This window comes from Chiloscyllium punctatum, chromosome 7 (assembly GCF_047496795.1).
Source record: "Chiloscyllium punctatum isolate Juve2018m chromosome 7, sChiPun1.3, whole genome shotgun sequence".
Lineage (NCBI taxonomy): Eukaryota > Metazoa > Chordata > Chondrichthyes > Orectolobiformes > Hemiscylliidae > Chiloscyllium > Chiloscyllium punctatum.
In genome coordinates this window covers 111,259,589-111,271,983 of record NC_092745.1, presented here as the reverse complement: position 1 = coordinate 111,271,983, position 12,395 = coordinate 111,259,589, and the positions used below count along the sequence as shown (strand labels likewise).

Here is a 12,395-nt window from a genome sequence, read left to right as displayed (position 1 = left end):
TTCTTCAGCTCTGATTTCCAGCATCTGCAATCCTCACTTTCTCCTATATTGGATACTTTGTCATTCCTCATCTGGGTCAATGGGTTCAATGCAAGAATTTCTAGGTTTTTGTGTCTAAACTGTCAGAAATGCCTGAATTGAAATAATTTGGAACACATCCAAACATGGAATTGCACAAATATTATATCTTCATATAGCTGTGTATATACATTTGGGTGTAGATTTACAATTTATTTCCTCAAATCGATATGGAAAATCACATCTCACAGAAAGCAAAGTAACAAACAGTATGATAAAGTCATTCATCATAGTCAGCGTTTAGACAGTAAGGCTCATGTTAAGCCAGAATTTTGAGATAGATTTCATGGTCAATTGGGCCAGGTTTAAAATGGATGGCGAGCTCAAGATCACAAAACCAATTACTAATAATGTTTAATTTAATTTTCCATTAGTAAGCCCTCTTAAAGCTGCGACTTTGTACTATAGCCTGCAAGGTTCACAGAAAAGTGGCCAGCAATTTAAAGAATCATTATTAAGGGAATTTGCAGTTAATAGCTGTAACATGAGTTAGATAAAGCTGATATTCTACATTCTTGGACCTGCCTTTTAATACCAGAAGTGGGCAGATTCAAGGTTGAGCCAGGCCATATTTTAAATGCCTTACGCGCTAATCTTAGGATTTGTATATCGGTGACAAGAAACACAACATGGGGAACAATCGCTTACTATTTCCCACAATTGTGATCAGATGTACATCACAGGACAGCAATGAAATTCATTCACTTTAATTTCACCTCAATTAAAAAGGAAAACTAATGGCTGCCATTCCTTAATCTCTTCCTTGGCCTAAGCTACAGGCCTTAAACACTTGTTGGACCGAAGGACCTGTTTCCACACTGTAGGGATTCTAATCATGTCATCGCACCAACCCCACTATTCCCAATCACAGATAAGACAATCACAGGTTATTTCGTCACATCTCGTCACTTGCATTCTCATTTCAACCTCAATTGTTTCAGTACCCCCACTAAAATATGCTCTACATCACGTCCTGTACAATGAAGTTTTCAAAATCCTACCTAATCTTTGGCCTTCAATTTACCACAAAATTTCTACAAAATAACATCACTACCCTTTTAGACCTTGTCCTCAGAGAACCCCTTAGTCTTTCCCAATCTAGTCATTTATCTTGGTACGTCCTCTAATCTATGTTTTATTGAGTTATCGAGTCACGGAGTCATACAACATTGAAGCAGACCCTTAGGACCAGAATACGCTGACCAACAAACACCAACTACACTAATCCCATTTACCAGCACTTGGTCCATAGTCTATAATGCCATAGCATTTTAAGTGCTCATCTATTTCATTTGAAGTATATTGGAACACAACAACTTAACCATTTGTTATGTCTTGTAGTTCCTAGATGTTAGTTTTCATCATACACTTTTCGTCTCATGTGCTGGAGGTTCATTGACTGTATTTCCTGCAGCTCTCCATGTGGTTGGTAGTTTGATACTCTGTACATTTAGCAGCATAATGCAGTTTTGAGTGGTATGGCATTCTGATTATACACATAAACCTTCATGTGAAAAATATAGTTCCAGTTCCTAGCTGGAATAGATGACAATATCGCAACAATCATTGCCAAATTTGGTTGCATCACATTACATTAGATTAGATGTTTTGTGTTTAAAATATGGCATATTCTCAAAATTGCAATCTTTACAAATTGCAGGTCTATAATCTGTCAGAAAATTGGAGAAATTAAATTCAAATTTAAAATATTGGGAATAAAAAGCTGTCATAATTTAAAATGTTGAGTAGTTGCAAAACTAACTATTTTTTTTAGTTTTCTTCAGAAGAATGAAATCTACTGGTCATACTTGGCCAATACATGAGTACAGTTCTTTGTAAACACTAATAATTCTTTTAGCCTCTGAAGTGGCTGAGCAAGCCACTCAGTTAAATATAACAAAGAACTGCACCTGGACAGTATGGGTTTCAAGAAGCAGATTAATCGTATTTTTACATGACTGGAATTTGTGATGCCCATCCTGCCTGTATTTTGTGACAGTCTTTTCCACCCATCAATTACTGACAGTCATTTCACTAAAATTTCATCTTAATTTGGTGGCTCAGTATAAATTAAAACTGAAATATCACAACATTTGCATAATTTATAAATTTTATCCCAAAACATACAACATGAAGCTTAGTAAAATGTTAAAGGTGATTCTCCAATGGAACAGTAAATAGTGCAATAGAAACCCGAAGACCTACCTCCGCCATTTTTGAAAGTTCTGCCCAATCATTCTTGTTGTAAGTGCACATGAGGCTGGCAATAATAATCTAAAACAAGAAATTCGATGATATATCTGTTACAGCAGCATTTACAAAATAATATATGAGAGAAAAAACATTTTTAATCAACAAATAAATTGCAACCTTCCTTTTCAGGGTGTTATACATTCACACAGGAAAGAAACAGGGCCTTCATCCACTGTGTCTATGCCAATCAACAAACACCAAACTACACTAATTCTATTTACTTGCACTTGGCCCCAGGCCTACTATGCTCTGGCATTCTAAGTATTCATCCAGATGTTTCTTAAGTGTTGCAAGGATACTTGCTTCCACCATCTTGTCAGGGTAGCATATATCTACTACCCTCTGGGTGAAAAAGTTTTTCCTCAGATCTTCCCAACACCACTTATTCTTCACCAGCCACTTATGCACTCTCAACTTAAGAGAGTCAAAGAGTCAATATTGTTTTAACATATAACTAATTGTTTCGACCTCATTGACCCCCATCTCCAAACAGTCCACTTCTACTTCCTTTGCAAAATCCATGAACAAGAGTTCCCTGGTCAATTTGCTGTCTCAGCATCTTCCTGCCCCACTGAACTAATTTCTTCTGCTCTCACCTCCATTTTTTTTCCCCTTACCCAACTTCTACCAACATACACCTGTGAATCATCCAATACCCTATGTGTTACTTAACATTGTCCAATTTTCTTGCCCTAACCATTTCCTTTTTACCATGGATGTCCAATCCATCAATCTCCAATCACCTATTGGAGTAAGTTGGTGTAGAGTTCTATTCTGAAGAAGGGTCACTGAACTGAAAATGTTAACTCTGTTTTTCTCGGTCTACAGATGCTGCCAGACCTGCTGAGTTTCTACAGCATTTTTTTGTTTTTGTTTCAGAGCTCTCTACTACTCCCTTGAACAGAGTTTGAACCTGTCTCCATCCACTCACACAATAAAGTGAATGGACTCTTCTATGCCATCATCATTCGCTCATTCAATAATTCTATGGACATGGAACTTTACCATTTTGAGGCAACCGTTCTATTAGTGATCTACAAGTGGCACCTGTCATGAGTTGCTTAGTACCAATACCAAAAAATACACTGAGTATCATTGTTATTGCCAATTCACTCTTATGCTGTAGTGTAACTGACTTTAATACTCTAACAAAACAATCAGATTTGATTTTGCAGATAGATTATTCAGTTTTAGTAATGTGACTCACTTGCTCATTCTGTCAGTTTCCCTATGCTCTGCAAATTAATTATTTCCCCTGGCTTTAAAGCTGGGTTCCATTCTTTTTGCTCTGTTCTGTGTGTGTGGGTAATTTTCATCATCCACATTGCAGTATAAGTCACCCTCCAAATCGCTAACCTTACTGTTTTCAAAAGTGATTACTGCCCTTGAGGCTAACCTGCTAAATCTGCCAAGTGAGTGCTCAGCGTTCTTCTGACTGCAGTGAAGAATACTGGTGACTTCTGACCTTTTCTCAAATTGCAAATCAAAATCTTAAATTAGAACTAGATACAAGGGCTTGATTTCCTTCCTTAGGGTCACAGAAGCAAAAATGGCACCAGCACTGGTGCAAATTGTTCTAATTAGGAATTGTACAACGCACAATGAGCCCCCTCAGTTCATTAGACTGCTAAATCTATCTTTTAACAAATAACTTTACTGTGTTGGAGAAAGGGTATCTCTGTTTTGACGCACCCTCTTTTTTTCTTCACCTCCTATGTCAGCCTGCTGCTTCTTCCAAGCTAGAAAGACTCTGATTAGCCAAGCAACTTTAACAATGCCCTTATTTTGATAGAGCTCAACTGGCTGGGCAGCTGGTTTGCGATGCCGAGCAACACCAACAGCACTTGTTCAAAACTCACCCTCGCTTGAGGCATGATGACCCACCACTAATCGTCTTTCTCTAGTGAGACAGCAGCCCAATGGTCCTCTTGAACTAATGACTTTTCCTCTATTTGGACGGAGAACCTGTCTCCACTCAAGTAAGGGGATGTGTTCTTGAAAATAATGGAGGTGCATTCAGATTAGGGATTGAGATCCAGTGGTAGGACATTCTGGTGTTCATGCCAAGGGTACCATGTTCTAACGCTAAATGGGCATACTCAAAGACCGCCAGCCTGGTCTGAAGTGGCCAACCGGGTCAGGGCTGTGTCCACTGTCTGCAAAAGTGAGGACAGCAGATGCTGGAGATCAGAGTTGAGACTGTAGTGCCAGAAAAGCACAGCAGGTCAGCCAGCATCCGAGGAGCAGGAGAATCGACATTTTGGGTAAAAGCCCTTCATCAGGAATGCAGCAATGCCATGAGAAAGTTGATGGCCTTCTGCCCTCTGCAAGGATAAGAGCCACCATCTTACTTTGTGTTGCCACGCACTCACTCTTTCGGGTGGCATGGTGGTTCGGTGGTTAGCACTGCTGTCTCACAGCACCAGGGTCCCGGGTTCAATTCCAGCTCGGACAACCATCTGTGTGGAGTTTGCACATACTCCCCATGTCTGTGTGGGTTTCCGCTGGGTGCTCTGGTTTCTTCCCATAATCCCAAGATGTGCAGGTTAGGTGAACTGGCCATGTTAAATTGCCCATAGTGTTCAGGGATATGTAGGTTAGGTGCATTAGTTTGGGGTAAATGTAAAGTAGCAGGGGAATGGGTCTGGGTGGGTTACTCTTCAGGGTTCGGTGTGGACTTGTTGAGCCAAATGGCCTGTTTCAATACTGTAGAGATTCTAAGTATTCTAACTGGACCATTCATTGCTGCCAAACATGAGAAGCTGCCTGGCTAACAGTTTGCTGATACAAATTTCCGTGTCCTGAGCTGACTAGGTTGGCTTAGGGCACCCAGGGAAGAGCCAGGAAGTTGCAGTCACCAGGTACCTGCCCAGACGTTCATGTCAGGAGTTGTTGCTGTCTAGTTTTTGTCTTCTGCCTGGGAAAGCAACAAACTGCACTTAAATAAGAATTAGGAAGAATGAGATGTTAATAGATGGGCATTGGGACATAGATTGACATCACGATTTTGAGATTCTGGATTAGTGGTGCTGGAAAAGCACAGCAGTTCAGGCAGCATCCGAGAAGCAGGAAAATCAACGGTTCGGGCAAAAGCTCTTTTCCAGCACCTCTAATCCAGAATCTGGTTTCCAGCATCTGCAGTCATTGTTTTCACCTATCACGATTTTGACAGCCAAATGAGTGGGTATTAGAAACAGATTGATATGAAGGACCATAATGCGGGGATGGGGCACTAGCTGGCATGGTGTATATGCATGGCCATGGAATGGCATGTAAGAAACAAGAAGAGTGGGAGGGGGTGAGGGGATGTGAATATGATAGTAGGAGGACTTTCTTTTGCTCTATTCTTTTTCTTTACAATACCAGAGCAACTGAGGCAACCCATTCACACAGCCTAACTTCATACTTGTGTATCTATTTCTGCGCTGTCGATGGAGGCAAGGTGCCCAACTCATGGAATCATTTGCCACTCATCAAGAAAGAACAGGGCACTTTTCTCTGAATTGAATGTGCAAAGTCGGGAGTTTTCCCAACACTGCACTCTTGCTTCAGGAGTGGAAACACAGAAAGTGTGACTGTGCATCCTACACCAACATCTACTTTGTTCCACAGTAACTATTAATGCATAAAAACATTTGGAAACCATTCTGCACGGGAGGGAAGTGGAGGGAGGGAGCAAATGTCCTGTATCAAGTTATTTCTCAGTCATAAAGAAGTGTGACTGAAAACCTAAAATTGATTACATTAGGACGTAATACAATCAGCCTTCGTGACTTGTACTGACAATGTTGTGTTTATTCTGTTAAATGCATCGCAATGAACTTTGTTTAACCCTTACTTTATCCCATGCCTGTTTGAGCTTGTTGAAGTTATACACAATATCTTGTAGTTATTTTTGTTCAACATAAATCATGTCACTGCCAGGTCAACAGTACTGTTCTGGTTCATTCTAAGTGGCAGCAGTGATCAAAGCAGCAATTTTGCGATGTCTGTTGATTTTGTGGAGAGCTATGATGATTAATTTCTCAGTGTCTCTGTGAGGGTAGCAGAGCGATCCAAAAGGACTCAGGAAATTCTCTTGATATGGAAGTAAATGGTGTGTGTCATTCATGTATAATTTCCTGGAAGTTCTGTGCAGCAATAATAGACACCTCCCTGTATCCGATGCACACTGAATGGGACATTTCTTTTTAAAGAACGCAATGACAAAAGTAATAAAGCAGGTGCATAACTACAGTCTCAAGGGAGTCATCCATTTAATCCTTGTTCAAACAGGCATGGCAAGGCTGATGGATTCATGTGAAGGGAACTATGATTTCAGTCAAGGAGGCTGATGTTAACCTATATGATTTCATGCATCATATTAACAACCTCTATGGATCAAAAGACTGGCTTTTGTACCTGATATAGGCCACAGAATTGTACTTTGGGGTCTGATTTCAGTTTTAATGCAATCTTTCACTTTAGCCCTGGAGAAAAATCTAACAATGCCACAGAAACATTGCTAGCTAGCAACCTGTGCTTTTGAAAATTTATAAAGTGGACATCCATCAGCTATTTCCCTCAATGTCATTAGTTATTGTGGGTTTAGGAAAAATTTCAGTAATGGAGGTGATCATGTGGCAAGAAAATTCAAAACAAAGGAGAAGCAAAGCTAAGCTAGAGTATTTTCAACTAGTTTCTAGCAATTATTAAATGTGAAAACACTAATCAATCATCTGTGGTTAAGCAGATTCTGCAGTGTTAACTACTGGAAGTGATTCATTTGACTTGGGAAATTAATTCTTCCGACACTGCAGAGGTGGGAAAGGTGGGTAAAAAGTGTCATACCACACCAAGCAAAGTTTTTCAATTTGCTGTTGAAATTATTGAGAGCTTAAGTGTCAAAGTACATTTCCAAGCAGAAAATATAACCACCAATAAGTCGCCCGAGGAGCTGCTATATTGTTGCAAAGGAAGTTCATAAATATCTGAAGTTTTAAGAACCCTAGAATTGGAGGTAACACATCAATTATCCAGATTGAAAGGCAAGCCAAAATAAAATTGTAAAACACTAAACAGTCACTGTGAAAAATGCAGGACAAAGCTCGAGAGAGAACAAATATTGAGCTGGGAAAAAAGTGTAGTGTTTTCTTCAGTGCATTCTCAACAGGATGCATGGTGAGACACATGGAAAATTGCTCTCATCGGGTGCACTTTTAATAGTTTCAGTCAATCCGTTTTTGATGGCGTAATAATCTATCAACGTTTTGGGTTTTTTTTCCCTTTATTCACCACTTGATTATATTAAACCAAGCCAAACTTCACTATTAGAGGAATGACTTTGCAAAAAAACATTGTCCCAGCTTGAGCCTCAACCATCAAGCTATTAGAAATAAGTATGGGTAAATAGGCAGATGGATGACAAAAGGCTTGCTGGGCCTTTTCTGAGGATGGCTAAGAGCCAACCACATTGCTGTGGATCTCGATTCACATGGACATCACTTATCTAGGTGGGCTTTGATGACATTTGATGACAGTTCATGGTCATCATCATTGAGACCTTGTTTCAATTGTTTTATTAATTTAAATCGTCTTCTGAATTGGGATTTGGATGTAGGCCCTCCGAGCATTAGTGTGGACTAATGTAAGAATGAATTCACATTTATATTATAATGCTACATTATACTCATGAAATGAAACTGATGCATGAAGAGAAACTGTTTTTAAGTATTAACTCAGAGATGTCAGAGAGATGGGAGTACCAAGCTTCTCACAGCAGCATCTTAAAAGGAAAACAGAGGCTAGAGGGACTTAAAAAAGCATAGCCACCAACGATGGAGCAAATAAACTTGGGGATGCTCAAGAGGCAAATTAACATAGTGCCTGACTTGTGGGAGAGGTGGGCTGTGAGAAGATTAGAGAAGTAGGAAAGGACAAAGTTATTGTTTGCTGATATTTTACATGTTTCATGACATAACAGACTTGTGAAAAGGTGTGATTATGACAACTGATATGTCCATATTTGAAAAGTTTCTTAATCCATTTTACATCACATTAATAGTATAAGAAGAATACATATAATTCTTCCACACCAGAAATGCACACTTTTTTTGGCCACAACAGTTTGATACCTCTCCATGTATAACAGCAGGTGTCAAGTTTACAGCCTATGTGGACCAGCAACAAAATCTTCACATGAGTAGTGTTTTGTGCAGTCCTTGCATGGGATTTTGTACACTACATTGGTTTTGCTCATGAGGACAAACAGGAAGACAGCTAACGATCCGTATCCATGAACACCAACTAGCCACGAAACGACACGACCAGCTATCCTTAGTAGCCACACACACAGATGACAAGCAACATGAATTCGACTGGGACAACACTATCATTATAGGGCAAGCCAAACAGAGAACAGCCAGGGAATTCCTAGAGGCATGGCACTCATCCACAGACTCTATCAACAAACACATCGACCTGGACCCAATATACCGGCCACTACAGCGGACAGCTGGAACTGACAACCGGAAGCGGCAGAGACAGGCCACTATAAATGCCGGAGGAAACAGCACAGAAGCGCTTCACAGGAGGCTCCCAAGCACTGAGGATGTCACCTAGCCAGGGGACGAAACGTTTGCAAGACAAATTCCCAGCTCGGCGAACAGAACCACAGCATGTATTAATGAATGAAAGGGTAAAACACTATTTCATTAAATATGACATTTTCTTTCGCTTGAGTAAAGAATATTTCAAACCCTTTGGTGGGCAGGGTTTTCCAATCCTGGAGGTGTTAAGCTTGGAAATAAGGTAGAAACTTAATTACACAGGTCAGGAGTAGATTCAAACAGCATAGCCTTCTCTGCAGTCAAGGTCTGGGCAGGAAGATCATGGTAGTCCTTCCCACTCCATTGCAAATTATGGTCCTTAAGTGGTCATTTAACAACCATTTCAGGGACTCATCCTGCAGTTGCTGGTATTAACCCAGCCTCTGGTGGGCCTGTCACTATGCTATGTTGAAGGCAGCTAAAATCCTACTATTCACGTGTCACCTCCTGGGGTGGGGAGGTGAGGGCATTCACAGATTAACCGAAGGCAATGATTGAGAGATTGGAGTTTGGGCCATTATATCTGACCCAACTGACACCTCTCCTCATGAACCCAAACCCAAGACTGTCAACTGACCCCAGAAAATCACTCCGTCGTCCTGGGACTCCCAGAGTGCTCCTTGGCACTCTGATTGACTCACTACTCTCTCCGGGCAGGAGTTCAGGGCCTTAATATCAGGCGAAGGCTTCCTGGCTTGTTTGCCAATGTTTGATTCAGCAACTTCCTTTGGAAGAGGCAGGAAGGATCTCTTGTCAATTTCTCAGCTGGCTGTTAGGATCTTGTCACTTTGACCAGATCCTACCTGTGATTTGGACTTTGCAGTGTGACTCAGTCAGAGCTCACTGTTTGTTTAATATTATTTGGAGAATTTAAAGTAAAAGCTCAGACCTGATCTTGAAGTACTGTACGGGAGCTAAAGTAAAAATGAAAAATGGAGACATGCAATATTTTTCTTCTGATGTCATTAACTTCTAAGTAACTAGCCTTTTCTAAACTATCAGTGTCAAAACTTTATTTTATAAATATTGAATTGTGCACATCAATCTGTTTTAGTCAATATTATTGTCTTCCACATTTGTTGTATAAATTGCTATAATAAAATAGAAAGATTATAAGTCACTCTGGAGATGGAACTATCTTTTTGTAGAGTTATGAAAACAACATACACAGAGTACAGGATGTGATTTCCCTTCATAAAACAACTTAAGGGAAAATATATCTTGCAATTTTTAAAATTAAAAAAAACATTTTATTCAATGTGCTTTTATATAGAAACAGTCATAAAATATATTCTTAAATTACTTTAAGATAGTGCCTTTATATAATTTTACTCCACTTTGCCACAATAAAGTTTTTTTACTCTGTTGCAATAAATTGAAAAATACGGGACATGATACAATCCCCTGCATCCACCTATTCCCAGAATGGGAAGTACTATTAATGAGAGAGTTAACAGTTTGAAATCCCGTCATGTCTCTGAAAAGCATAGGAATTATCTTGTTATCAATTTATTAAAAGAAGCATGAAGTAACTGATGCCATCCACTGACACCAGCAACATTAGGTCTCTTTGAGAATTCTCTTCCGTGGAAACTGTCAAATTAGGTGGATATGGGCACATTAAACACTGAGACCAATGTAGCTTTAGCCCATAAATTTTTTTTTTCTCTGTGCCAACGTAATAAGACGATTCTGTGCAATGATAAAGACAATCAATGCAAGACTGCTGACAGCCTTGACCTATAAGCCTCCCTATTATATAAGATTTTCCTTTATATGAATAATTTTTAGAAACATTAATCTTTGACCTTCAGTTTAGTCTGACTTGCATTTAAAAAAGATTCAAACCCTTTTGTGTGCAGCTCCAAAGATCACACAGATCAGCTGGAAGGGATTCACTAAACTGCAGCAAGTTATTACTATAAAAATTATATAATGTGTAAAAAGAGTCATTGGTCAAAACTTGTATTCTTGTTTAGATAAATTTGGGTAAAATGAAGATAAGCCTTTGGAACTTCAGATGTTAATTGGTCTGAGAAAGTAACTCACAGTTGCTGATGGAAATAAATTTGCTAGAATGAATAATCCTCACTGTCTGGTTCAGTTTCCATATAATTATAAAACATCAAGCCATATAATTTCAGGCAAGCATTGTCACCTCAAACTATTGAGGAAATAAGTCATGTATTAATGATGTCCATGTTCACAAACTTTGCATGTTTGGAAGTTTTGTAGAGGAGCATTTAAGTTAAACAAACTTCAATTTACCGTCACATTTCTTAGAATATGTAACCATGCAAGATACATTTATAATGCAATATCAGCTGTTAGTCAAAAGGAATGATTCTATAAATCCATTCTTACTGATCATGAGAGGAAATTTCAGAACTATGTTGAAAAAGATATATTTTATATATATATATATATAAAATGTTCCTGCTGTAATTAACAATTTAATGAAATACTGTTTAGTTGACTACTGAATAAAAATACATGTTCTGTGCACTGACAGAAACATTCTGATAAAGTGACTCCTGTGGTGAAACTGAATTATGCTGAAAACTATGAGTAACTCCATGGAAAACAATTAAGCAAATGGTCTCGCATGATGTTTCATAGCAAGGAACAAAAATCAAAATTCCAGACAGGTTTACTATTAAATACAGTTAGCTGTATGTTATTTATAATTTTGCAAAAGCAGTACCATTAGTATAGATGGAGGGAAGGTTGGAAAGAATACAAGTGTCTTTTTTTTTGGAAAAATAAACACATATTTGCAGAGTACAGCTGCAGCTAAAAATATATCTTCTGGGTCAAAATGTAGAGTGCATCAGATTTTGCTTCCTTTTTAAATAAGCTGTTTCAGAACCCAAGTCATGAAGCATCTCTGCTTTGAAATCAGACAATGATTTCTATTAATTTAATTTCCCTAGTGTGGAAACAGGCCCTTCAGCCCAACTAGTCCACACCAACCCTCTGAAGAGCAACCCACCCCACTCTGACTTATGCACCTAACACTATGGACAATTTAGCATGGCCAATTCACCTGACCTGCACAGGTTTGTGACTGTGAGAGGAAACCGGAGCAAACCCACGTGGACACGGGGAGAATATACAAACTCCACAATGACAGTCACCCAAGGCTGGAATTGAACCTCGGACCCTTCTGCTGTGAGATAGTAGTGCTAACCACTGAGCCACCATGCCATCCCAATTGTACACTTGTATTATGAGTATTGTGCATATCAGCAATAACTTATTTGTCAATGAGTAAATCAAAAATTACTTAAACTCAGCTGTTTTTTAGTTACACTCACTCTGGGAACCATTCCACGGCTTCATTTGTAATCTGGTACAGAGATTACCCATGGTTCTGAAATCTTGAACACTTTAAAATTTCCTCACTGCTTTAATGCAAGAAATCACATCAACTAGCTCACTGTGAAAAATAAAACATCTAACAAATGTCTTAATCAC

General features: G+C 39.1%; 1 protein-coding gene across 1 annotated transcript in view; it reads right to left on the bottom strand.

The window, feature by feature from the left end:
* The window catches only part of LOC140480044 (dihydropyrimidine dehydrogenase [NADP(+)]-like), a 731,044-nt gene that overhangs the window by 180,281 nt on the left and 538,368 nt on the right, over positions 1-12,395 (bottom strand). The window contains exon 15 of the mRNA XM_072574601.1: positions 2,284-2,352. Within this exon, the coding sequence (XP_072430702.1) occupies positions 2,284-2,352 (69 nt within the window). The remainder of the gene's footprint in view (positions 1-2,283; positions 2,353-12,395) is intronic.